At 38.0% G+C, this 27,486-nt stretch overlaps 1 protein-coding gene across 1 annotated transcript in view; it reads right to left on the bottom strand.

The window, feature by feature from the left end:
• Nucleotides 1–27,486, bottom strand: part of DNAH7 (dynein axonemal heavy chain 7) — a 262,133-nt gene that overhangs the window by 32,497 nt on the left and 202,150 nt on the right. The window contains exons 55-58 of the mRNA XM_023542658.2: nucleotides 23,451–23,627; nucleotides 22,039–22,200; nucleotides 18,923–19,123; nucleotides 15,439–15,600 (exon numbers count right to left, since the gene is read on the bottom strand). Of these exons, the coding sequence (XP_023398426.2) occupies nucleotides 15,439–15,600; nucleotides 18,923–19,123; nucleotides 22,039–22,200; nucleotides 23,451–23,627 (702 nt within the window). The remainder of the gene's footprint in view (nucleotides 1–15,438; nucleotides 15,601–18,922; nucleotides 19,124–22,038; nucleotides 22,201–23,450; nucleotides 23,628–27,486) is intronic.

The following is a 27,486-nucleotide window of genomic DNA, read 5'->3' as shown; positions in this document are numbered from 1 at the left end:
TACTTAGCTTTTGGTTTAGTCCAGTTGTGCTGACTTTCCCTGTGTTGTTTGTTGTCCTTCCCGTCACCTAAGATAATTCTTGTCTACTCTCCAGTTAGTGGAAACCTGGTGGCGTACTGGTTAAGTGCTACGGCTGTTAACCAAAAAGGTCAGCAGTTTGAATCCGCCAGGCGCTCCTTGGAAACTCTATGAGGCAGTTCTACTCTGTCCTATAGGGTCACTATGAGTCGGAAATCTACTCGAAGGCAGTGGGTCTGGTTTTTTTGGGTTTGTATCCAGTTAGTGAGTACCCCTGTCCTTCCCTCCCCACCCTCATAACCACCAAAGGATGTTTTCTTCTGTGTTCAAACCATTTCTTGAGTTCTTATAACAGTGGTCTCATATAATATTTGTCCTTTAGCTATTGACTAATTTCACTCAGCATAATGCCTTCCAGATTCATCCATGTTACAAGATGTTTTGCAGATTCATTATTGTTCTTTATCATTGTATAGTATTCCATTGTGTGAATATACCATAATTTGTTTATCCATTCATCTGCTGATGGGCACCTAGGTTGATTCCATCTTTTTACTATTGTAAACAGTGCTGCAATGAACATGGGTGTGCATATATCTATTCACGTGAGTGCTCTTATTTCTCCAAGATATATTCCAAGGAGAGGGATTGCTAGATAGTATGGTACTTCTATTCCTAGCTTTTTAAGGAAGCATGAAATCAATTTCCAAAGTGGTTGTACCATTTTACATTCCCACCAACAGTGTGTAAGTGTTCCAGTCTCTCTACAACCTCTCCAACATTTATTACTTTGTGTTTTTTGGATTAATGCTAGCCTTGTTTTTTTTGGTGTGGTGAGATGGTATCTCATTGTAGTTTTGATTTGCATTTCTCTGATGACTAATGATGGTGAGCATTTCTTCACATATCTGTTAGCTGCCTAAATGTCTTCTTTGGTGAAGTGCCTGTTCATATCCTTTGTCCATTTTGTAACTGGTTTATCTGTCTTTTTGTCGTTGAGGTTTTGCAGTATCTTGTGGATTTTAGAGATTAGACACTGATAGGGTTTGTCATAGCCAAAATTTTTTTCCCAGTCTTTAGGTTGTCTTTTTACTCTTTTGGTGAAGTCTTTTGATGAGCATAGTGTTTGATTTTTAGGAGCTTCCAGTTATCTAGTTTTTCTTCTGGTGTTTGTGCATTGTTAGTTATGGTTTGTATTCTCTTTATGCCATGTTTTAGGGAGAGGGGAAATTTACTGAATCAGTGGTTGGGAATTTATGAAGCTTATTATTTTGATGAACTGGAACTTGAGGAAGAGAACTTAAGAGATCATGTGTTAGTGACATGGACCACATAGAGAAACATGGAATCAGGAAGAAGGACTCGTGAATGTTTATGCTCTTCCAACTGCAAATGGGAATTCTTGGGCTTTGCCTTCTTGGAAGGCCCCCCTACATAAAAGTGAGATAAGGAAACTCATATGCTAATTAAATGTTATTGAAGTAGAGCAACATGCGGTCTAGGTAGTCCCTGACAGGGCTTTGTGATGCAGTCAGAAGAGATTTGGAAGGGGAGAATTTGAAATTATGCATAAAATTGGCCAATAGGCCCCTGAGAACTCATAGGTAAAATGTTACCTGTAGTTTCCCTCAGTAGTTTGGCCATACCACGGCCAATGAAACTAGGGAATACTTTCTCCCAGTGGCCCGTGGAAATTGACTGGGGTCACAGAAATAATAGTAGCTTTCTCCTTGGATTGATTCCCTGTCCTGATGTTATAGGATGGTTAAGACCATGAGCAGGGGGACGGAATAGATGAAAACTGAACTTGAAGTGAAAACCTAGTATGAAAGGTTATACACAAAGCTGTTCACGTCAACATTGTTTCATTAGCAAAAAACTGGAATAAAATCTTAATTGTCCAGAGAATCCCTGATGGAGCAGGAGAAAAGTAGGATGTAGACCTCAGATTCTAGTAAAAAGACCAGACTTAATGGTCTGAGACTGGAGGGACCCCAGAGATCATGGCCCCCAGACTCTCTGTTAGCCCAAAACTAAAACCATTCCCTAAGCCAACTCTTCAGACAAAGATTAGACTGAACTATAAGGCATAAATGATTCTGATGAGGGGTGTGCTTCTTAACTCATGTAGATACATGAGACTATGTGGACAGCTCCTGTCTGGAGGTGAGATGAGAAGGCAGAGATGGACAGGAGCTGGTTGAATGGACACAGGAAATACAGGGTGGAGAAAAGGAGTGTGTTTTCACATTGCAGGGAGAGCAACTAGGGTCACATAACAATGTGTGTACAAGTCTTTGTATGAGAAACTGACTTGAATTGTAAACTTTCACTTAAAACCCTATTTAAAAAAAATTCTTAATTGTCTACAAAGGGTAAATACTGTGTAAGCAGACATTAAAACAAAGATCTGTATCTACTTTGAAAGTTGTTCACATACGTAAACAAAGCCAGCTGAAGATAAATACACACAGTAAAATTATGTTTTTGAGAAAAAAATTTGTGTGTATATTGTATATATGCATATATGTATCTCTATATGCAGGGAAATGTCCACAAGCTGTGGAATTGGTTTCCTTGGGGCTGATGGGGGTGGTGAGGGTGGGGAGTGGCCATTTCTCTAACACACACACCCTAACAAAACTACCAAAACAACAGCAAAAGCAACTGCCCATCTGATAAATAGATAATATATGTTGTTGTTGTGCTCTGACTCATAACAACCCTATATGACACAGTAGAACTGCCCCCATAGGGTTTCCTAAGCTGCAATTTTTTTTAAAATAATTTTTATTGAGCTTTAAGTGAACGTTTACAAATCAAGTCAGTCTGTCACATATAAGCTTATATACACCTTACTCCATACTCCCACTTACTCTCCCCCTAATGGGTCAAAAAAAAAAAAAATTTTTTTTTTAATGGGTCAGCCCTTCCAGTCTCTCCTTTCGTGACAATTTTGCCAGTTTCTAACCCTCTCTACCCTCCTATCTCCCCTCCAGACAAGAGATGCCAACACAGTCTCAAGTGTCCACCTGATACAAGTAGCTCACCCTTCATCAGCATCTCTCTCCAACCCATTGTCCAGTCCCTTCCATGTCTGATGAGTTGTCCTCAGGAATGGTTCCTGTCCTGGGCCAACAGAAGGTTTGGGGACCATGACCACCAGGATTCCTCTAGTGTCAGTCAGACCATTAAGTCTGGTCTTTTTATGAGAATTTGGGGTCTGCATCCCACTATTCTCCTGCTCCCTCAGGGGTTCTCTGTTGTGCTCCCTGTCAGGGCAGTCATCGGTTGTGGCTGGGCACCATCTAGTTCTTCTGGTCTCAGGATGATGTAAGTCTCTGGTTCATGTGGACCTTTCTGTCTCTTGGGCTCATAGTTATTGTGTGACCTTGGTGTTCTTCATTCTCCTTTGATCCAGGTGGGTTGAGATCAATTGATGCATCTTAGATGGCTGCTTGTTAGCATTTAAGACCCCAGACACCACATTTCAAAGTGGGATGCAGAATGTTTTCATAATAGTACTATTTTGGCAATTGACTTAGAAGTTCCCTTAAGGCATAGTCCCCAAACCTCCGCCCTTGCTCCGCTGACCTTTGAAGCATTCAGTTTATCCAGGAAACTTCTTTGCTTTTGGTCCAGTCCAGTTGAGCTGACCTTCCTTGTATTGATTATTGTCCTTCCCTTCACCTAAAGTAGTTCTTATCTACTAACTAATCAGTAAATAACCCTCTCCCACCTTCCCTCCCCCCGCCCTTGAAACCACAAAAGTATGTGTTCTTCTCAGTTTACACTATTTCTCAAGATCTTGTAATAGTGGTCTTATAGAATATTTGTCCTTTTGCCTCTGACTAATTTCACTCAGCATAATGCCTTCCAGGTTCCTCCATGTTATGAAATGTTTCACAGATTCGTCACTGTTCTTTATCGATGCATAGTATTCCATTGTGTGAATATACCACAATTTATTTAACCATTCATCTGTTGATGGACACCTTGGTTGCTTCCAACTTTTTGCTATTGTAAACAGAGCTGCAATAAACATGGGAGTGCATATATCTGTTCGAGTGAAGGCTCTTATTTCTCTAGGGTATATTCCAAGGAGTGGGATTTCTGGGTTGTATGGTAGTTCTATTTCTAACTTTTTAAGAAAACGCCAGATAGATTTCCAAAGTGGTTGTACCATTTTACATTCCCACCAGCAGTGTATAAGAGTACCAATCTCTCCGCAGCCTCTCCAACATTTATCATTTTGTGTTTTTTGGATTAATGCCAGCCTTGTTGGAGATGGAATCTCATCGTAGTTTTAATTTGCATTTCTCTAATGGCTAACGAGAGAGAACATTTTCTCATGTATCTGTTAGCTCCCTGAATATCTTCTTTAGTGAAGTGCATGTTCATATCCTTTGCCCACTTCTTGATTGGGTTGTTTGTCTTTTTGTGGTTGAGTTTTAACAGAATCATATAGATTTTAGAGATCAGGCGCTGGTCGGAGATGTCATAGCTGAAAATTCTTTCCCAATCTGTAGGTGGTCTTTTTACTCTTTTGGTGAAGTCTTTAGATGAGCATAGGTGTTTGATTTTTAGGAGCTCCCAGTTATCTGGTTTCTCTTCATCATTTTTGGTAATATTTTTTATTCTGTTTATGCCTTGTATTAAGGCTCCTAACGTTGTCCCTATTTTTTCTTCCATGATCTTTACCGTTTTAGTCTTTATGTTTAGGTCTTTGATCCACTTGGAGTTAGTTTTTGTGCATGGTGTGAGGTATGGGTCCTGTTTCATTTTTTTGCAAATGGATATCCAGTTATGCCAGCACCATTTGTTAAAAAGACTATCTTTTCCCCAATTAACTGACAAATATCAGCTTTGTCAAATATCAGCTGCTCATATGTGGATGGATTTATATCTGGGTTCTCAATTCTGTTCCATTGGTCTATGTGCCTGTTGTTGTACCAGTACCAGGCTGTTTTGACTACTGTGGCTGTACAATAGATTCTAAAATCAGGTAGAGTGAGGCCTCCCACTTTCTTCTTCTTTTTCAGTAATGCTTTACTTTTCTGAGGCTTCTTTCTCTTCCATATGAAGTTGGTGATTTGTTTCTCCATCACATTAAAAAATGTCACTGGATTTTGGATCAGAAGTGCATTGTATGTATAGACGGCTTTTGGTAGAATAGACATTTTTACTATGTTAATTCTTCCTATCCATGAGCAAGGTATGTTTTTCCACTTAAGTAGGTCCTTTTTAGTTTCTTGCAGTAGTACTTTGTAGTTTTCTTTGTATAGGTCTTTTACATCTTTGGTAAGATTTATTCCTAAGTATTTTATCTTCTTGGGGGCTACTGTGAATGGTATTGATTTGGTGATTTCCTCTTCAATGTTCTTTTTTGTTGATGTAGAGGAGTCCAAGTGATTTTTGTATGTTTATCTTATAACCTGAGACTCTGCCAAACTCTTCTATTAGTTTCAGTAGTTTTCTGGAGGATTCCTTAGGGTTTTCTGTGTATAAGATCATGTCATCTGCAAATAGAGATAATTTTACTTCCTCCTTGCCAATCCAGATGCCCTTTATTTCTTTGTCTAGTCTAATTGCTCTGGCTAGGACCTCTAGCACAATGTTGAATAAGAGCGGTGATAAAGGGCATCCTTGTCTGGTTCCCGTTCTCAAGGGAAATGCTTTCAGGCTCTCTCCATTTAGAGTGATGTTGGCTGTTGGCTTTGTATAGATGCCCTTTATTATGTTGAGGAATTTTTCTTCAATTCCTATTTTGGTGAGAGTTTTTATATAAATGGGTGTTAGACTTTGTCAAATGCCTTTTCTGCATCAATTGATAAGATCATGTGGTTTTGGTCTTTTGTTTTATCTCTATGGGGGATTACATTAACGGTTTTTCTAATATTAAACCAGCCTTGCATACCTGGTATAAACCCCACTTGGTCGTGGTGGATTATTTTTTTGATATGTTGTTGAATTCTATTGGCTAGAATTTTGTTGAGGATTTTTGCATCTATGTTCATGAAGGATATAGGTCTGTAATTTTCTTTTTTTTGTGTTGTCTTTACCTGGTTTTGGTATCAGGGATATGGTGGCTTCATAGAATGAGTTAGGTAGTATTCCGTCATTTTCTATGCTTTGAAATACCTTTAGTAGTAGTGGTGTTAACTCTTCTCTGAAAGTTTGGTAGAACTCTGCAGTAAAGCCATCCAGGCCAGGGCTTTTTTTTGTTGGGAGTTTTTTGATTACCTTTTCAATCTCTTTTTTTGTTATGGGTCTATTTAGTTGTTCTACTTCTGAATGTGTTAGTTTAGGTAGGTAGTGTTTTTCTAGGAATCCATCCATTTCTTCTAGGTTTGCAAATTTGTTAGAGTACAATTTTTCGTAATAATCTGATATGATTCTTTTAATTTCAGTTGGGTCTGTTGTGATGTGGCCCATCTCGTTTCTTATTTGGGTTATTTGTTTCCTTTCCTGTATTTCTTTAGTTAGTCTGGCCAATGGTTTATCAATTTTGTTAATTTTTTCAAAGAACCAGCTTTTAGCTTTGTTAATTCTTTCAATTGTTTTTCTGTTCTCTAATTCATTTAGTTCGGCTCTAATTTTTATTATTTGTTTTCTTCTGGTGCCTGATGGATTCTTTTGTTGCTCCCTTTCTATTTGTTCAAGTTGTAGGGACAGTTCTCTGATTTTGGCTCTTTCTTCTTTTTGTATGTGTGCATTTATTGATATAAATTGACCTCTGAGCACTGCTTTTGCTGTGTCCCAGAGGTTTTGATAGGAAGTGTTTTCATTCTTGTTGCATTCTATGAATTTCTTTATTCCCTCCTTAATGTCTTCTATAACCCAGGCTTTTTTCAGCAGGGTATTATTCAGTTTCCAAGTATTTGATTTCTTTTCCCTAATTTTTCTGTTATTGATTTCCACTTTTATGGCCTTGTGGTCTGAGAAGATGCTTTGTAATATTTCGATGTTTTGGATTCTGCCAAGGTTTGTTTTATGACCTAATATGTGGTCTATTCTAGAGAATGTTCCATGTGCACTAGAAAAAAAAGTATACTTTGCAGCTGTTGGGTGGAGTGTTCTGTATAAGCCAATGAGGTCAAGTTGGTTGATTGTAGCAATTAGGTCTTCCGTGTCTCTAATGAGCTTCTTACTGGATGTCCTGTCCTTCTCCAAAAGTGGCATGTTGAAGTCTCCTACTATAATTGTGGAGGTGTCTATCTCACTTTTCAGTTCTGTTAAAATTCGTTTTATGTATCTTGCAGCCCTGTCATTGGGTGCATAAATATTTAATATGGTTATATCTTCCTGGTCAATTGTCCCTTTAATCACTGTGTAGTGTCCTTCTTTATCCTTTGTGGTGGATTTAACTTTAAAGCCTATTTTGTCAGAAACTAATATTGCTACTCCTTTTCTTTTTTGCTTATTGTTTGCTTGATATATTTTTTTCCATCCTTTGAGTTTTAGTTTGTTTGTGTCTCTAAGTCTAAGGTGTGTTTCTTGTAGGCAGCATATAGACGGATCGTGTTTCTTTATCCAGTCCGAGACTCTCTGTCTCTTTATTGGTGCGTTTAGTCCATTTACATTCAGCGTAATTATAGATAAGTATGAGTTTAGTGCTGTGATTTTGATGCCTTTTTATGTGTGTTGTTGACAACTTCATTTTTCCACTTACTTTTTTGTGCTGAGATATTTTTCTTTGTAAATTGTGTGTTCGTCATTTTCATAGTATTTGACTTTATCTTTACTGAGTTGTTATGTTTTTCTTGGTTTTTATTTTGAGTTATGGAGCTGTTATACCTCTTTGTGGTTACCTTAATATTCACCCCTATTTTTCTAAGTAAAAACCTAACTTGTATTGTCCTATATCGCCTTGTATCCCTCTCCTTATGGCAGTTCTATGCCACCTGTATTTAGTCCCTCTTTTTGATTATTGTGATCTTTTACATATTGACTTCAATGATTCCCTGTTTTGAGTGTTTTTTTCTTTTTAAAATTAATCTTTATTTGTTTTTGTGATTTCCCTATTTGAGTTGATATCAGGATGTTCTGTTCTGTGACCTTGTGTTGTGCTGGTATCTGATATTATTGGTTTTCTGACCAAACAATTTCCTTTAGTATTTCTTGTAGCTTTGGTTTGGTTTTTGCAAATTCTCTAAGCTTGTGTTTATCTGTAAATGTTTTAATTTCACCTTCATATTTTAGAGAGAGTTTTGCTGGATATATGATCCTTGGCTGGCAGTTTTTCTCCTTCAGTGCTCTATATATGTCATCCCATTGCCTTCTTGACTGCATGGTTTCTGCTGAGTAGTCTGAACTTATTCTTATTGATTCTCCTTTGTAGGAGACCTTTCTTCTATCCCCGGTTGCTTTTAAAATTTTCTCTTTATCTTTGGTTTTGGCAAGTTTGATGATAATATGTCTTGGTGATTTTCTTTTTGGATCAATCTTAAATGGGGTTCGATGAGCATCTTGGATAGATATCCTTTTGTCTTTCATGATGTCAGGGAAGTTTTCTGCCAACAGATCTTCAACTATTCTCTCTGTGTTTTCTGATATCTCTCCCTGTTCTGGGACTCCAATCACATGCAAGTTATTCTTCTTGATAGAGTCCCACATGATTCTTAGGGTTTCTTCATTTTTTTTAATTCTTTTATCTGATTTTTTTTCATAAGCTGCAATTTTTATGGGAACAGATCCCCAGGTCTTTTCTCTTGCAGAGTGGCTGGTAGATTCAAACCACTGACCTTTCAGATAGCAGCTAAGTGCTTAACCATCGGGCCACCAGGGCTCCTTAGATAATATATATCCACCCATCATTTTTTCTTTTATGCTTTAGTTTTTCCTAGCTTTTTAAAAATCCAATAGGAATTATATTGTATGCAGCAAGAATCTAACTTTATTCTTTCCTAATAGCAAATAACCAACTATTCTATCATTTTTTGAACACTTCTTTCATTTCCTATTAATTTTAAATGCTGCAATTATCATATGAAATTTCTACATATAGTAATGTTGTCATTTTTGTTTTTGAGAGATTGAAGATCCTTTCCCACATCACGATACAGTCACTCATTCATTAAATAGACAGCTATTGAGCCACCTACTACATACACTGTTTTATGCACAGGAGATGCAAGAGTAAACAAAACAAGGTCACCATAGAATCTAGTACTAAAAAAAAAAAGTACTAAAGATTAGACAAAATGTGCTCTCCTACTGGGCAAAAGTCTGCAGTTTTCAGTGACCCAAGTATATCGCCAGCTCTGTTAAGGCTGCTAGAGAAAGTTAAAGCCTGGGTACCCATGTTCCCGATCAATATGCCAGGGTATTTTATGCACAGGATGACAGAGATGATGGGCAAGTAGGCAAAAAAAATCTGGAATTATCTCCTGCTCCCATAGGTGTTCACCAACAATGATAAGGATCTCAACATAATGGTGAATAAAGTGACTATTAGCCAAAGTGGCACATAGAATGTGTCAATGGGAGGTGAACTTGGGTCCTGAGTGTGAGTTTAAGAGAGTTCAAAAGTAGACAAAGACTGAGCACAGGAAAAACCAAAACCAAACCAAACCTGTTGCTGTCGAGTAGATTCGGACTCATAGAGACCCTATAGGATAGAGTAGAACTGCCCTACAGGGTTTCCAAGGAGTGGTTCGTAGATGTGAACTGCTGACCTTTTGGTGAGCAGTGGAACACTTAACCACTGTGCCACTAGAGCACAGGAGAGGGCACAATAGATAGAAAGAAAATATGTGGTAAACCCAGTGATGTGAAAGAACATGTCACCCTGGGAAAAGAGTACACAGGCTGTAGTAACACTGTATAGGGCATGCGATAGAGGGGAGGTGGGGAAGGGAGGAATAGTGAATGTGGTTGGGAAGGAATAAGGAGTAACTGAGCATTAATAGCTTCCAGGTTTCTGGCTGCAGGGTTGGGTGATGGTAGTTCTATTTCTTTGATGCAGGAAGGGAAGGGAAAATGGCGAATAGCAATGTTTAATAATTCTCCATGGAAACAGGGTTCCTTAAGATAATCTTCCTTCTTCTGCCTCTTTTCCAAATTTTCCCCTACTCCTTGAATTAGTATTTCCTTACAGAGCATATCACTTTATATTAGCTCTATGGTCATCCAGCACCTGACCAGAAATTGAGGCTCATAGTGTTTTTCAGCCCCAATGCTTAGTATGGCTAGGATCACACTGGTGAAATCTTCATTTGATTGCTACTGATGTTTGATTCTTCTAAAATGCCTGAGGTTTGCCTGTAGATCTCACCCCTCTATGGGCTTGCTTTGATTTTTTATTCATTTATTCTTGGCTGGGGAAATGTAGCAAGGCCCTGTTTCCTGAAATCTCTCACTCTTTCTTCTTCCTCTTTTTCCCCCCATTTGAATTCTGTTGTTGTTGCTGTCAGGTGCTGTTGAGTTAGTTCCGACACACAGCAATCCTATGTACAACAGAGCAAAACACTGCCCAGTCCTCCACCATCCTCATAATCGTTGTTATGCTTGAGCCCACTGTTGCTGCCACTGTGTCAATCCACCTTGTTGAGGGTCTTCCTCTTTTTCACTGACCCTCTACTTTACCAAGCATGATGTCCTTCTCCAGGGGCTGGTCCTTCTTGATAACATGTCCAAAGTACATGAGATGAAGTCTCGTCTTCCTCACTTCTAAGGAGCATTCTGTCTGTACTTCTTCCAAGACAGATTTGTTCGTTTGAATTCTAGCTGCAGCAAATTAGAACTAGAACCTATCAGTTTGGTTCTATGGCCATGGCAGACCCACTGGACCAGAAACACATTCTGGTACAAGTTAGGAGGTCCTGAGATTTGAACTTCTGTTGCAACCATAAACCCATTCTTATTCCCAAGTGAAGATTAGTCTCCCCCCATTCCTTTGAGTCCCTAATTCTATTCATTCTCTTAATGGCAACAGCTGTTGTTGGTCTAGATTTCCTGTGTGTGTGCATGCGTGCACTAGACAGCTTAATTCTGATTGCTTTCTTTGTCAAGACACTGGATCACTATATTATAAGAAAAGATGTTGACTGATGAAAAATGATTGCATTAGACTTAATAACATCAACAGGAACTGTGGATTCACATTCTTCAAAGAATCCCTCTTTAACTCTTGCTGAATTTTATGTGACTCACGAGTAGCAGTTTTGTCAAGTTTGCTATGTGATTGCTATGCTCAGAGGAATGGGAAGCACTGCTGAACTGTCATTTAATAGAAGAAACTAGCTCAGTCAGCCCTGTATGCCATTAAGAGATTCTTGATTAAAGTGAAATAGCTTGTATTTGTACCAAGTAATTTATCACTGTACATTTAATATATTTCAATACCACATTTTTTGTGTAAATGGACTAGAAGAAGCACAAAAGGAAATGTCTAAATTAGCACGCCGCATAAATATATTTCTGCAAAGTCCTAGAGGTTAGATAGAGTCCAGCATTTACAGATATATAATACTTTTTTGAGATTACTATTGCAAATCCAAAGGGCACTTAATTTATTCTCTTGTAGCCTTCGACAGAGTAGCCTATGCCTGACTATCCCTGTTTACTCAGCTTGCTCTCTTCACATTTTTTTTTCTTTACTGCTCAGTCCGCACCTTCCAAATCTCTGTCCTCTTTCCTACCATCGATATTTGGTGCTCACCAATGCACAGTCTTACTTTGGTAAGGACATTGTCTTCACCACAACACTGTGCTACAACTAATCTGAATTCATATCAGTGCCAGATCAAATAATTTTATTTTCAATGTCGAACCTTAAAGCTGAATTCACAATAATGTGAGATGTTTCACCTTTGGCAGAATGAACTTCAAAAGCTTTACTTTGATTCCATGACATTTAGGAAAAATCAAGCCTTTATTGGAATTAACGTAAGTGATTTTCTATTGCAGCATCTCATGACATTGATATGAAAGGTGGCATCATTTATTTGTTTAAAATTTTCTTCTTCTGCCAATGGAGTCCACACATGAACAGCCATTACTACACTTTTGTACAGAACCCACAGGCATACATGCAAAATGGATGAATGAAGGAATGAATAAAGAAAACAATCTTGTAACTGGAAGTAAGAGAAATTAATTTAGAAGAAATATTTGATCTGAATACGTTGTACCCTCTGCAGACGCATGTGTTAAATCATCATTTTGGGGCAAAGGCTTTTTGAAATAACTACTAACTTTGGAAGTAGATGCTTCTTCAGTAAATTTGTGTTTTCAGGTTTTGACAGTAACGTCAGTGACAATACTGTGGCCCCATGGTGGACGATAAATGTCAACGTTTCGTGTGAGCTAATTATTCATCACTGAGTTTGCTAAGAAACAGCAACTCAGTTCTTAATTTTTTTGTTGTTGTTGTTAACTAGGCACATTTGCTTTTTTGAACTTGTTTCCTAAAAAGTTTACTGTAAAATAAAAAAATCATCAGAGAATACAATAAATAATAGTCATAGATTTACATCATGCAGTAACAAAATCACTGTAGCAAAAGCATTCAGACTATTCTATGTGTGTCTGTGGGGGGACTGCTCAGTCTTTGTTCCCCATGCATAGTTCACATACACTAAACCTATAGTTTTCCATGTCTTCCATTGATTCTTCTGACTGATGACTGGAATTTTGTGCATCCTGAAGGCAATGGGACAAGTCATGACATAACTATGGTTCACCAAGTGCCCATAACAGGCAGCAGCATCAGACACTTTTCCATGACCACCTGAGATGGGTGGCTTTAACCATTTGTGTCCAGGTTACTTGGATTTTAGTGAGCACTCTGCCTTCTATCCTTGAATAGGAAGTATTAGTTTGTGATCCAAAGGGTCAAAAGAGAGACTGGTTAACACTGATCATCTTTCACACATAGGTCTCTGGTGTTACTAGATATGAGAAACTGGAAGTATCAAGTATTACTAATTTTTCTTTTTTTAAATTTCAGAGCAAAGGCTAAATTAAAAGGAGGCTAGAACAATAGGTATGTGAGGATGCCCTGGCAAGCCAGGGGGTATGTACGCATAGACCTTATCACACAGTGTTGAAATTATCTGATTTCTGTCTTCCCCTCTGAACTCTGAGTACCTCGAATACAGTAACTGATGGATTCTTGTTCTTTTCATGCCTGTAAACCAGTTGCCGTGGAGCTGATTCTGACTCACGGTGACCCCATGTGTTTCAGAGTAGAACCACACTCCATAGTGCTTTCATGGCTGTGAAGCAGATCGCCAGGTCTTTCTTCTGAGGCACCTCTGTGTTGGTTCGAACCACTAAACTTTCAGTTAGTAGCCGATCACTTAACCACTTGTGCCACCCAGGGGCTCCTTTAGTGCCCATAGCAATCACTTATGTAAGGTTGTGAAATGAATTGCAATTGTAAGTAAACCATAAGACAGAGAAACATATATATAACAATAACAACAACTTCAGTTGGAAGCCTTCATTTCCGTCTATTCATATCAAATAAGCAATTGTCTTTGAACTTTAGATAGAATGATATTGCTTAAAATTACCTTAAAATAATTGAAATATCTCAGTTCAGTTAGAGTCACCTAAGTCACTTTACCTAGCTCTAGAAGATTCTAAAAGTCAGTGATTACAGTAGTGAATCACCAACCTATACTTTCTAATATGTTACCAATCTTCTGATTTTCATTATATATGTGATTGAGAAGGGAGTATACACCACAAAAAATACATTCCATGACTTAATTGTGCCGAGAGCTGTAGAAGAAGGTGAAGCTATAAAATTAAAAGAGCCAGAGCCCGCCCTCATGTTGCACAAAATCTAAAGAGGGACTGGAAAAACGCACAGTTAATACTGTGAAGTATTATCATCAAGATATACTCAGGGCGTATAGATTAAGGCCTTCTAACTCACCACTGGAGCCCTGGTGGCGAAGTGGTTAAAGAGCTTGGCTGCTAGCCAAAATGTTGGCAGTCTGAATCCACTAGTTGCTCCTTGGAAATGCTATGGGGCAGTTCTACTCTGGCCCACAGGGTCGCTATGAGTCGGAATTGACTTGATGGCAACGAGCTTGGGTTTTGGGTTTTGTAAGTCACCACTGGAATGGGATATAGGTGACAGGGTAGGGAAAGCTTCTTAGAGGATGAACTTCTGAGTTCAACAGAATTTAATTTTTAAAAAGGATAGTAAGTTCCGATAAAAAGAAAAGGAGAGGGAGAAGAAAGAAGGGGAAGGCTAGTGTGGATATGGATACTGCTAGTATGGGGTCTGTAGGTGGGAGAGTGATGGCATTACAGATGGAGCAAAGGTGTTGGTCATGAAGAGCCACACCTTGCTGGGAACATGACCTTCATCTTTAAATGAATGCTGTGATAGAAATCTATTTCATCACTTTTTTCCCTGATCATAAAATATTAGACTCTCATAAGCCTGTCCCTTAGAAATAATAATTATTGTAAATTTGTTTTGTTTTATAGCCTTTTATATGGATATAGATATGGATGTAAATATCTAATTGAAGTCATATCGTACATGCAATTTTGTAGCCTTTTCCCCAATTCCATCACATCCAGTGCCAGCACTGGATATAATATTTATTAATATCATTATATAATCTGTTAATCTTACAGATAAACATGTATTTAATTTTAAGATTAAGCAGGAGCAGGATATGATCAGGGTTTCATTAAAAAAGAGAACTCTGGCAGCAGAATAGAGGTTATAGGTAAAAGAGTGTTTTGTTTAGTAATATTCTTATAACTAAAAATTTTTAAGCTCCTCTATTAAATAAGACAAAGGGGAGCAATCTCAAAGGGAAATATACTATTTCAAAGTATGACAGCAAATATAAGCATGTGTGGGTGTGGGTGTGGGTTTGTGTGAGAACTGCAGAGGATGAAATGCAAGTGATGTGACAACATTAGGCTGTTTGGCTGCTTCCCCGAATCTATACTTCAGGTTAACACCAATTGCTGAAATAGTTGGTTTTCTCCTGACAAATGGCCCAAACTCTGGAATAATAATACAATGTCACTTCTCTAAAAATAAAGTCATGCTCCAGAACTGAAGGTAATCTGTCTGGTTCCCCACACTCCCCCCAACCCCTTTTCCTTTTCCTTTTGGAGCCTGGTTGATTTATGTGTCCTCCTAAATCCTTTACAAAATAAGTATAATATGATCACTTTTCATACTCCCTAGGTATTTATATGTCAAAATAGAGGACAAAATTCAGGTTTCTAATAGACAAACTGACGTCCTAACTACCTACTATAGCAGTTATAATATCCTGTAATAATAAAGTACTACTTAATAAGCTGTTGGGACCTATCCTGCCTACTCATTTTATAAGAGTAGAAATTAATCAGAAGTGCCTGCTTGCTGTACAAACATTTACAACATGATAAAGAGCAAAACAGGTAACATCCTGGCTGCGATCTTTACGATACCTCATACTGGTTCAGGAACATGTGGAGTTGCTGTACACTGATTCTCAGGTCAGTCTCATTGAACTCATAAGGAATATTCCACCCCAGAGGTCCAAATTTCCGTCTCTCTTGCACCAAGGCATGAAAAAAACAGAGGCCATAGAGCAATTTCTTGAATTCCTCCTATAATGATTAGAAATGGTGCAATATCATTATTTTTCCCCTAACATTGCATTATACTTACCATCTTTCAAAATGCAAATAATTAATTCCTTTTGTTTATAAATAGCATCAGGATATATTTGTCTCAACATATAACTAAAATAAAGTCTGTTTTCTACAGGCTATTCAGGCAAAAATATGCCTATTTGTATACATGTTCAATAGGCACACATAGCTATATATACCTGGATTTTAGGAAACAAGGCTGGCTTTGCAATTTAAAGTGACTACAGAACTTTATATCATTTGAGAGTAACCAGAAAAGTCATATGTTTGCCCAAAATTTTATCCAAGGGAAGAGGAAAAGTTTCCTCCAGGGAATAAATTTTAAAGGGAGACGAAGAGACAAAAGTAAAGTTGCATTCACCACAGAGGTGGCAGAAACTAAAGTAAAGCATTTTGTGCTCATTCTGGAGCTATTTTCGATATATTAAAGGATTGAGCAAGTCAGCAAATGTTTTGATGTTGTTAGGAGCCAGGCTTTCTTACTATGGAAGAAGAGACACACAAATAAAGAATGAGGAAAAAGAAGAGAGCCCTGGGTTGATGAACTGGAATTGGAGGTATGGGTATGAATTCATGGTTTCTAAAATATGTATGTATGAGTGTGTATTTATGTATATACGTGCACATGTACTTGTACATATATGTGTGTATGTGCTTACGTGTGTGTATGTATATTTGTATATAAGAGGCCTGGTGGCGCAATGGTTAAGAGCTTGACTGCTAACCAAAATGTCTGCAGTTCCAATCCACCAGGCACTCCCTGGAAATCCTATGGGGGCAGTTATATTCTGTCCTATAGGGTCGCTATGAACTGGAATCAACTCAATGGCAATGAGTTTAGTTTGGGTTTATGTGTACTTGTATATGTGTGTATACGTGTGTGTGTTTATGTATATATTTCCTAGTTCTTTCCACTGAAAGAGCCAAGAAACAAAAACATCTCAGTAGTAACGAGCACATCAATCACTCAAATCTTGGTCTCTAATACCATTCCCTACTAGAAGAAACCAGGGCTTCTCAGAAAACTGGCTGGTTCCAGGGCTAGGTCAGGATAGGTACAAGAAGAGCCTAGAATATCTTCTTAAGTCAGAAAGTAAGGACTGATAATAATAGTAATAATAGAATACTTAAAAAAAACATGGGCATGTCACGATTACAGATAAGCCAGCTCGAAGGGGCTCCTACTGACTACATCTGAGCACCAAAAGACTTAAGTGTAGTAATGAATTACAAACCATTGCAAAAACCCAGGGATTCAAGAGTCCACACTAACAATAAATAGGAAAATATACGGGGGTGAGGGGAGGCCTGCTGCTCACAGTGGAGTGCTAAGTGTCAACTGAGAATGTGGAAGGGGTACTGGCGCCAGAAAAGAACCATTCTACAGTCGTCACAGGAAATCACTTGCTTATGCAAGAACCATCAGTGGATAATAAATCTGGGCAGGAAGTGGATTTTGATGAGGGACAGGATATTTGTGTGGTCCTAAAATGTCTCCCCATAGACTGATTATTAATTGCAAGGGGGAGGAGCAGTTATCGTACAGTGGAGAAATCAGGTAACACCCTGCCAAATGATCAAAATTAATATCAGTGAGGGACAAATGGGCATTGTGTGCCTCCAAATGTGACACCCTGAAAAGGAAGCAGCAGCACCTATGCAGTATCCTAGCAAAGAAATTATAACCTGAATTTAATCATGAGGAAACATCAAACGAACCAAAAATGAGCTATTTTCTATTTAAAAATAAATGGGGGCAGGTGAATTCTTCAGAAATGTCAATGTCAGAAAAAACACAGAAGCTCTGGGGAAATGTTCCAGATTAAAGGAGGGAAAAAGACATGGCAAATAATGCAGTGCCTAACCCTAGATCACGTCCCGCAAAGGAGAGGAAAATGCTCTAAAGAATTTCACAGAATCAGCAGACAAAGCCGGCACACAAATGGTAGAAGAGATATAATATTGCAGCCTTGTTCAACTGACTAAAACCAGTAACTATACTGTGACTATGTAAGATGATACCTCTATTCTTAGGAAACACATACTGAGGTACTTAGGAATAAACACGAAATTTATCTGTAAATTATATGTGTGTGTGTGTGTGTGCGCAAAGAAAGACAACACAAATGGTGCAAACAGCAGGTGAATATGGGTAAAGGGTAGAGGGTGTTCTTTGTACTATTTTTACACTTGCAGCTTTTCTCTACATTTAAAATTAGTTGCAAATAAAAAGTTAAAACAGAAAAACCATCTTGCGCTGCTTTGACATTTGAAGAGATTTTCGTTTTGCTTTGGACTGTGGTTCAAAAATGCCTGGACCTATAATAACTGTGACTACAGCTAGAGAGACATTTTGATCTAGGAGAAAGGGACAGTCGAGTAAAATTTTGCAAAGGGCTCTGTGCAGCCCCTCATATGTAGAAATGCCCTTACCACCTACCTGGGGGTAACCTGCTGTCTCCCAACCCAGTCAATGCAAAAGCTAGTCATACAGCAAGTTTCAGTAGCTTAGGATAAGGTTTGATTCAATGTTAAATACAGGTTTTTGTTTCATTTTGTTTTAGTGCCCAAAACTTTTGTCTAGTGAAAGTACTTCTTCTTTTTAGTGTTTTCATTTGACATGTACTTAAAATATACTCAGACATCAAGAGTGTGAGCTTTTTAATGGCCAAATCTTACCAAGGTTCGTGACCCCTCTTAAAAAGAAACTGTTCCATTTTTAATTACGGTAAAACGCTGTGAAACGATTTCAAGCCACAGACATTCACACACAGAATTCTAATCATGAAAGCAGTGGGTGGCTTCCCTGCTTGCCTGGAGATGCTCAAAAAGGCTCATATGAGTCCCATCAATCAAGGAGTAAAATCATTTTGCCTCTCATTATAGTTATATGGAGGAAATATTTTTATGTTTTAATTTAGAGGTATGCCTCCAAACAGCAAAGGGTTCAGTTAATATACTGAAACAAGATTCTCCAACCTTGCAGATTTGTGCTGGGAATGGCTTACAGCTGACTTTCTAAATAGAAAGCTACATTATTAATGACACACCACAAGATCTCAGCTAAGCAGGGATGAGACTGGTGGTAAAATAAAAATAAAATATTAATAAAATTGACTTCCCCCCACAGTCAATAATCAGTAATCAAAACCAACTGCATTGCAGTGCAGGAAGCCTATTTAATTTGTAGTTTTACTCAGCACACACAGCCATAGTCACCAGGGGCCACTTGAATTGCTTTACAGGGCTGAGGTAACAAGACTTAGCCATTACTAACAGGCTTTTTGCAGCTGCCAAAGAACTCAGGGTCAGAGATCGGGTCCATGAGGTATGATCGAATGATATTCGCCCGTAAACCTTTCGGTGCTTCGTTGGTCATTTTCACACCATTTTGCAGCACAGACACAGGGAAATTTGGAGATGGGTAACTTGTCAGCCAAATTCGGAAATCTGGGTGTGTGGTTTCTGGGCTTAGCTCCTGTAAGAAAGGAAATCAGATACAAAAGGGTGAATGAAGCCCAAGGAAAATCTCAGGATCACGAGTGCGTGGGCTGGGGTGGGCAGGGGAGGAAGCATGTTGACAAAATGGAGCTGTCATTACTGTGATTTTAAGCAGACGTTTTAAAACCCGATTCTGTCCCTGAACCAAGATTATTGAGAAGGTCCAGAGTACTGTCATTTTCCTTGATAAAATTCATCTGTATGAGTATATAGTTTTTTTTTTTTTTTTTAAGGGTTACATAATTCAGAGCTGGCCAAAGTAAAAACACTCCAGAAAATCTCATATCTTCACTAATGCTGCTGAAATAATTACAGAAATAACACCTCTGCCCCAGGTCTAGATTAAGTATACTTTCTTCTTGCTGTAGCCAGGCTATGCAAATAAGCAATAAACTCAAGACAATATTAAACCAAGTGGGGATGGGAAAAAAAAAAAAAGGATTTTGAAGGTTGAAAAGAACTTGTATATCCTGAAGCATTAAAACATATCACAGTTAGCTACACTTGTTTAAGGGTATAGTCAGGCCTGAACTACAGAGGATAATAGCACTGGCTGGAAGTCTGTACAGAATCTAGAAATAATTACCATGGACCCTTCCCACTCTTCCCTCTCCTTACTGCTACCTCCCCCAATTGTCCATGGCAGTAGTATCTCCTTTTTGTTTTTAATCACAAACATTTGTCAGTAAAAAATGTCTGTGCACATATGTGGTGAAGAGGTGGGGAAGAATTAGGAAGGATGTATACATGTCTATTGACGGCAGTGGGTTTATACATGCCTAAGTTTTTCAATAACAATAGTAGCGAGTGGAGGCACCATTTTTTTCCCCACCAGCTGCCCTATGTTCAGTGACCTAAGCAACGTGACTCATGGGACTTTGAGTCAGGTTCATCATCCTAATGGGACAGCTCTTCCCTCTTAAATGACTCCATGGTGGGTACATATGAGACAGTTCAACAGGTCATGGGAATGGCCTGAGACAGGGAAACAATAAGGAAACAGGTACAAATATAAAACCTCTAATATGAGGCCCAAAGGATGAGTAGAGGTTGGTAAAGCAAATAATAGAAAGAATAGTTTTCTGGATACAAATAATATCTATCACGATGGCCTATATTCTTGAGAAAGTGTGTTGTGCCAACAAAAGTGAAAGCAGTTCAAATGACGGCAGCATAGAAGTCATGATGGAAAGTCGTCAAAAATGAAACCTGAGAGGCCAGATCATGAAGGGTGTTGTAAGCTATGTGTCTTAGTTATCTAGTGCTGCTATAACGAAAATATAACAAATGGATGGCTTAAACAAAGAGAAATTTATTCTCTCACAGTCTAGGAGGCTAGAGGTCTGAATTCAGGGTGCCAGCTCTAGGGAAAGGTTTTCTCTCTCTGTTGGCTCTGGAGGAAGGTCCTTGTCATAAATCTTCTCCAGTCAAGGAGCTTCTCAGTGCAGGGACCCCAGGTCTAAAAGACATGCTATTCTCCTGGCTCTTGTTTCTTGGAGGTATGAGGTCCTCGTGTCTTTCTGCTTGCTTCTCTATTTTATATCCCAAAAGAGATTCACTTAAAACACAACCTAATCTTATAGATTGAGTCCTGCCTCATTAATATAACTGCTGCTAATCCCACCTCATTAACACATAAGTCCATTGCCGTGTGACTCTTAGGGACCCTATAGGACAGAGTAGAGCTGCACCCTAAGGTTTCCAAGGAGTGGCCAATGGATTCAAACTGCTGGCCCTTTTGTTAGCAGCCAAGCTCTCAACCACTGTGGCATCTGGGTTCCATTAACATCACAGAGGTAGGATTTACAACACATATGAAAATCACATCAGATGACAAAATGGTAGACAATCACACAACACTGGGAATCATGGCCTAGCCAAGTTGACACATATTTTGGGAGGACACAATTCAATCCCTGACACCATGTTAGGGGTTTGAACTTTATCTTGCATGCAATGGGAAAGCCATGGAAAGGTTTTAAGCAATGAAACAATATTCATTTGCTAATTCAATAAATACTTATTGATTGCCTCCAAGGGGTCAGGTATTATTCAAGGTGATAGAGATAAAGCTTATATTCTAGTGGGAGACACATACATAGACAAAACAAAGTGGTGACAAGTGGCAGAAAGAGAAATAAAATTTGTCCTTTAAAGTTTCAGTTGGATAGTAGGATAGTGCAAGCTGCATCATTACCTTGGTTATTTAGCAGCCTGAGGGGTTCTGAGATAGGAGAGAGGAGGGGCTAGAGGCACAGGTAATCCCAGCTGACACATTTTGTCTATGTTTGTTGAAATCAAGAGCCCAGTTTTCTGTTTACTCAATTGAGTGAGCTGCATGAGATTTTCTTCCTGGAATTTCTGCCCACCAAAATAGGGGAGTACCGTGACCCACAGCAAGGAGGGTAGGAGCAGTACCCTTTAGGTTTGAGATTGCTCCTCTGTGGAGGTTAACTGGCCAAGCAGATGAGAAGCAGGTTAAAAGAAAAATTTCATCCTGAAGCCTTCTGGTTTAGAATACCCACATGAATTGCCTTCCGAACATCGTTTTTTGTCATTTTTGGTCCTTTGTTGTAAAAATTAAGTTGATTTCTGTCTACCCTGTGGTTTACTCTCATTTTTGGATGCGCTTCTCTGGATTAGGGCTATTTCCCTCTCACTGGATGAGCATATGAGCTTATCAAGAGGCAATCAGCAAGGCCTGGCCACACGCTCTCCTCTATTTCTCCAGATATAGTTCCTAAAATGACCCCATCGCACCTGCAATCCACCCATGCTACTAATCTGCAACCCCCCAAATTAGAGAACAGGTGTAGAGTTATGTGGATAAAGTATATATTAGTAATTACATTGGAGGAATACAATCTACTAAAAATAAACTTGAGATTTTACCTCACAAACTTTCTCCAGGGTTGGCATCCAAGAGGTGGCAAGGTGGCAATTCTGAAGAACGACCCACGTTCCCTCCTTGATAGCTTTTTCTAGCATCTTCATAGCTATGGGCCCTTGGCCTTGACCAAGAGATAGAGAGCTAAGTTTTGATCCTCCATATCCCTGTGTACAAAAATGGGAAATATTTTATTAAAAATAACATTTTTAGAAGAATCAATATTATTATTACAGGAAATATTAGCATTAAATATATGAAAATACAATATATAAAAATATATAGCATCCCTCAAAGATCTAAATATGATACACACCCCCCTAAAAACTCTTATTTAACTAAGAATCCTATAAACACTTAGATAAAAAGCAAGTCAATTCATGTAGGAAATAGTCATAGCCATGATTGGCAAACTCTATAGGGTCTTTAACAATGCAGAATAGAAAAAAAAAAAAAATGAAAAATACTTTTAATATGAGAAAGAGACAAAAGGGACTGCCTGGTATACAGCAACTCCTAAAATCTAAGCCAAAAAGAAGAGTATGAGTAGACTCACGAACTTGTCTTGGTTAAATACAAATCAGTAAAGAGTATTTTAACCTATTAGCTATGTGACTTTTGAGAAGCTACTTAACCTCTCTCTGCTTTAGTATCTCGATCTTTAAAATAGAGATATCACCATTTATCTCATAGGAGTGTAGTAAAAATTAAAAGAGAAAATGAGTATAACAAGGTCTAGCAAAGTGAACAATATATATATTAAGTATTCAATAAAAACAGTGATGGTGGTCTTAGAAATATCAGTAGTATTACAAAAAGTTATTTCAGCTACACCAAAAGGGAAAAAAAATTCACTTGAAAATGCCCCAATCACCTGTGCTTATTATTTTCTTGTTCTAGACTGCATGATTCAAGAAAATTTATAGTGAATTCGTTTGAATAATTTTAAAGCCCAAAACTTGAACATTAGAACATATTCTAACCTGGTAACTTGACTGTAAGGTATACTTTTCCTGGATAGTCAAGGGAGGTCCCCCTTTAGAGAAGAGGCAGGACTTATTGTCCAGACTTGAATTTCTTAAGTCAACTCAACTTTACACGCTGGTGCAAATGATGCCACAGAGCCCCACAGTCCCCTCCAAAATAAGAGAAGGGCAAATACACTTCCTAGGTCTAAATTCTGATTTTATAATTTGGGTTAGGACTTATTTTTAATGTCTATGCTGCTATTTAAGTATCATTTTCTTGGGAGCATGTCAATCTCTGGATCCCCAAGCCTTTCAAGGGCTAAAGTGATAATTTTTATCTTTCCATTACCCCTTAGGACTTCAATTATAAGCCAAATATAATTTTATATAATTTTATCTATATATATATGTATATATATACACAGATAACAGCATCTCCTTAAATGTACCTGGTCATCAGCAAATTTTAGAAGGGCAGCCATGGGATCTGCTCCAGGAGAAAGCACGAAAATCAGTGGTGCACAGCAGTTACTATCTCCAAATGCCTTGGATAAGTCAAAGGGTGGTGGTTCAATGAATATGCGTCCCAATTTGTTGATTATAAATTCTTGTATCATTGGAATAACCTAGAAAAGGATGACAATATACTTGGAAGAATTAGACTTATTAATGAAATAAGTTAAATTTTTGTTTAAAAGTTCAGATACAATGGAGTTTTGAAACAAAGGACTTTAGCTACATTGGCTTAGGTATTCATTAATGTTGGTAGACAATCAAAGGCACTGCTGTTTATATAAAGGCCTTTTAGACAGAAAATATTCTAATTATTTAAATAATAAAAGCTAGGTGGGTGACTATTGACACCAGAACCAAAAAGCGATTTTCTTCTTTTTGATGAATCTTCAAGACATAGTGGGTGAAGAAGAAACCCTAGCTCTTTTGTTTTAAAAACAGATCGTATTTCCCAAGTCAACAACTCAAAAATAGAAATTTTAGTGTAATTTATACAAAATTTCCCACATCATCAAGAAAGAATCGATATAGCCAAAAAAAAAAAAGAAAAGAAACAACATGGTGAAAAAAGAAACAAGTCATACACTCAAGAAACAGATAAAACTGTATTTTGCATGGTTTTTCTGACAACACGCCTGAGCTTTTTCTGGAAGCTTATTTAAGAAAGAGCAGGACTCTGTGGCTTGGAGTCTGGCCTAATTGGTCCCTATCAGGCTTTGATGCGGGAGATGTAATTTTATTGCTCAGTACAACTGATGTGCAGCCATGGTACACTGTTCCTTATTTCTGATAAAAGGTCTATGCCTGGCATCTCTGGGTAATGGCTCCAGGTTGTCATGACCCAGGTGAAGCCCAGAACAGTGATAAAGGTGGGTTAAACAAACCAACATCCCTGTATTTCATTAACAAATCATGTTAACATTTTTCCTCCAACTAGATAAATCCTCCTTCCTCGAACATTCTTTGTTCTGCTTGTTCTTTCATCATCCTGCTGGTTGCCTCATTAAGGAGCTCAATAAACTTTGTAATGTACTCAACATCAATTTGCTTTTTCAGCACAGAAATAGTTGGATATGGGAAAGGAAAAGCGTAATAGCAAAAGGAAGCAGAGATTTGAGAAGGAAAAGCAGAAGAGAAAATTAGATGAGACATGTGTGCATTCCTCATCTTGGATTTTCTCCTGTTTCTCGTTCTTAGTTTGACGTGTGATTTTCACTTTGAGACTTTATTTTCGCAAGTGAAAACACAGATATTGATTAATCCTTCTCCAGGAAAATAAAATAGCTAAGTTCTATGCTGAGTAACAAAATCGTTCAGATTTTTGTTATACACAGTGTAGGAGTCAAAATATTGTTTCACTTCAGTGAGGCATGGACACAGCAGCCAAGTGACAATGTTTCCTGCTTGATTTCCTAAGAATAATTGCAGATGCATCCTGGAAAAGTGAGTTGAAAAAGAGTTCCTGTCTTCAACTAATACAGCATTTTATCACCTCAAAGTTTCTCTAGGCCTTCCTGGCACTACTACACACTGAATTTTCTTCTTTGCATACAAGGCAACCAAGCTGAATGAACAATCCCAGGTTAAAGTATTCAAATACTAAATTAACTGCTCCAAAATGCCTGTTTTAGAAATATAGCTGTCCATTTCATATACACTTGCTTTGATTGAGATTTATATTCATGTTGATAACAACTAGAAACATACATATGAACAGTGTTCTGAACACAATTTGTTTATTATCTAACTTCAGTATATCTCTTAAGTATTAACTGCCAAATAAACTTTTTCTCCTGCTCTGAAACACAAACACAGAAATTTACTTCAAGTGATAAAGTAAATGCTGCTGTCCATCACTTAATCGAAGCTCTTGCAAATTAAATGATCCACATTCATGCAACACATTGTGAGCCCTGCCTTAATGTTTAAAATAAAAATCCTAGTAGATAAGAGGCTATCAGAGCATACCAACTTTACAAGGGAACAAGGGATATTCCAGGAAGATGAATAATGGAGTGACCAGAACACAAAGAATTTTTGAAAGGCTCCCAGAATCATTCTGACTGGTTATCTGCTCATATCCAAGGATGGAATTGTGTGTACACACAACACTCCCAATCAGGTTGGCAATTTCACCACCCTGCAACTTCTCTGAAACTGGAGCAAGCTGCAGAAGCAATGTGCAGGTGACAACTATTTGGAAAAAAATTGGTCTCCTCTGGGAAATTACAAGTATTTTCAAACTTCAATTGCGTATCTATTTACACAAAGTTTGTAAGGAGAATTCATTGGCATGTCACAATACCTTAAAAACAACATCAGTCCTGATGTGTGTGTATATGCATGTGTGTTTGTGTGTGTGTCTGAGGGTGTTAAGACGGGGAATGAGAGCCATGGGGGGATATCTAGGCTTAAATTAGATTTTTTAAATCCCTCCTCAATATTTCTCTAGATTCATTCAAATCTGAAAAAGGTAAGGGCAAGTAGCAACACGTACATAAGCTCCATGATGGCAGGAAACAGCAAGATAACTTCTACATTGTTTATGTGCAATAAATATCTATTGAACAAATGAATGGATAGATAATTCAGATGTCAACTTTTGTATGGGTGGAGCTCTAATTACAAAAATTCTAAACAAAAATTATAGAACAATAAGTCACATAAGGTTTTGTTTTTAGATAAGCTATTTCATGTTTCACATATTTTGAGTGAGCACAGATGTCAAGCTCATTGCAGGAAACTAAAAATATCTTAGCTGCCCTTCCCAGGCCTTTTTCCTGCCCTCCTCCTTATCAATCTTTTCTCTTAGTTGGCCTTTTCCCACAAGGAGAAAAAAAAAAAAACAACTAACAAAGCCTGTTCTCATAACCTCCTTCCTCCCAGGGCTGACTTCTTCACAAAATTATAGTTCTATAAACACAATACAAGCACAAAGATTTTAAGTGCATGGTTCTACATTAAGTAACTTTGAGTTACAAGTGGCCCTCTTTGTGGGTGGTTCAGGTTGGTGTCAACCATGTGCACATGCAAACATGGCTGATGTGCTGAAGGGATTCTTCTGTTAGCGCTGGAGGACCAAGTTAGGGATGTTCACCTGAGGGTGAGCAGAGACAAATTTTAGGGTTTCACTTTCCAATGTCAAAGTTGAACAAAGTTGCATGTCCCCAAGACTGAACTCCTGAGGTAAAAGAAGTGTACCAGCTATTCAGTTTACAAGAAAGTAGAACTAGGTTTGCTACTGCAATCCGATTATGCCTGCATTGGGCATGTTAAATGAAATCTGTCAGTAAAAAAAATTGTAGACTTATTGAGGCAACCATCTTTCCAAAGGCAGGAAAGGAGTTTGGGGCCTTCTATTACATTTTTCTATTTCTTGCAAGTTCCTATAGGATTTATGTGAGGTCAGAGAAACATATTAACTTATATTTGACAAATTTCTTATTGCAAACTGATTAAGTTGCTCTTGTTTACAGTTCAGAAGGACAGAAATGTGGCCACAAGCTCTTCATTTTCTAAGTGCACTCAAAACACTCCACACCTCAGTATTTATCCATTTGATAAATAAAACACTATAAATTGTTAAGTCCTAAAAGAAAGTTCAAATTCATCTCATTTTTGACAACATGCTAATCAAAATTTTACTGGATTTGTTGTTTTGTTTCAAATCTCTAGGATTATTTGCATAAGGAGTTTATATCTAGCATTGTTTACATATTTAAGTAACATTTTTATTAAAATAATTTCTTTTTTGTTGTGCTTTAAGTTTACAGCTCAAGTTTGTTTCTCATTAAAAAAATTTATACACATATTGTGTTGTGACATTGGTTACAATCCCCCAAATGTGACAGCACTCTCCCCCTTTCCACCCCAAGTTCCCAGTGTTCATTTGGCCAGTTTTCCTGTCCCTTCCTGCCTTCTCATCTTGCTTTTGGGCAGGAGTTACCCACTTGGCCTCGTATATGTGATTGA

This window comes from Loxodonta africana, chromosome 6 (assembly GCF_030014295.1).
Source record: "Loxodonta africana isolate mLoxAfr1 chromosome 6, mLoxAfr1.hap2, whole genome shotgun sequence".
In the NCBI taxonomy this organism is placed as follows: domain Eukaryota; kingdom Metazoa; phylum Chordata; class Mammalia; order Proboscidea; family Elephantidae; genus Loxodonta; species Loxodonta africana.
Note: the sequence above shows the minus strand (reverse complement) of the source record. Positions and strands in the feature narration are given on the sequence as shown.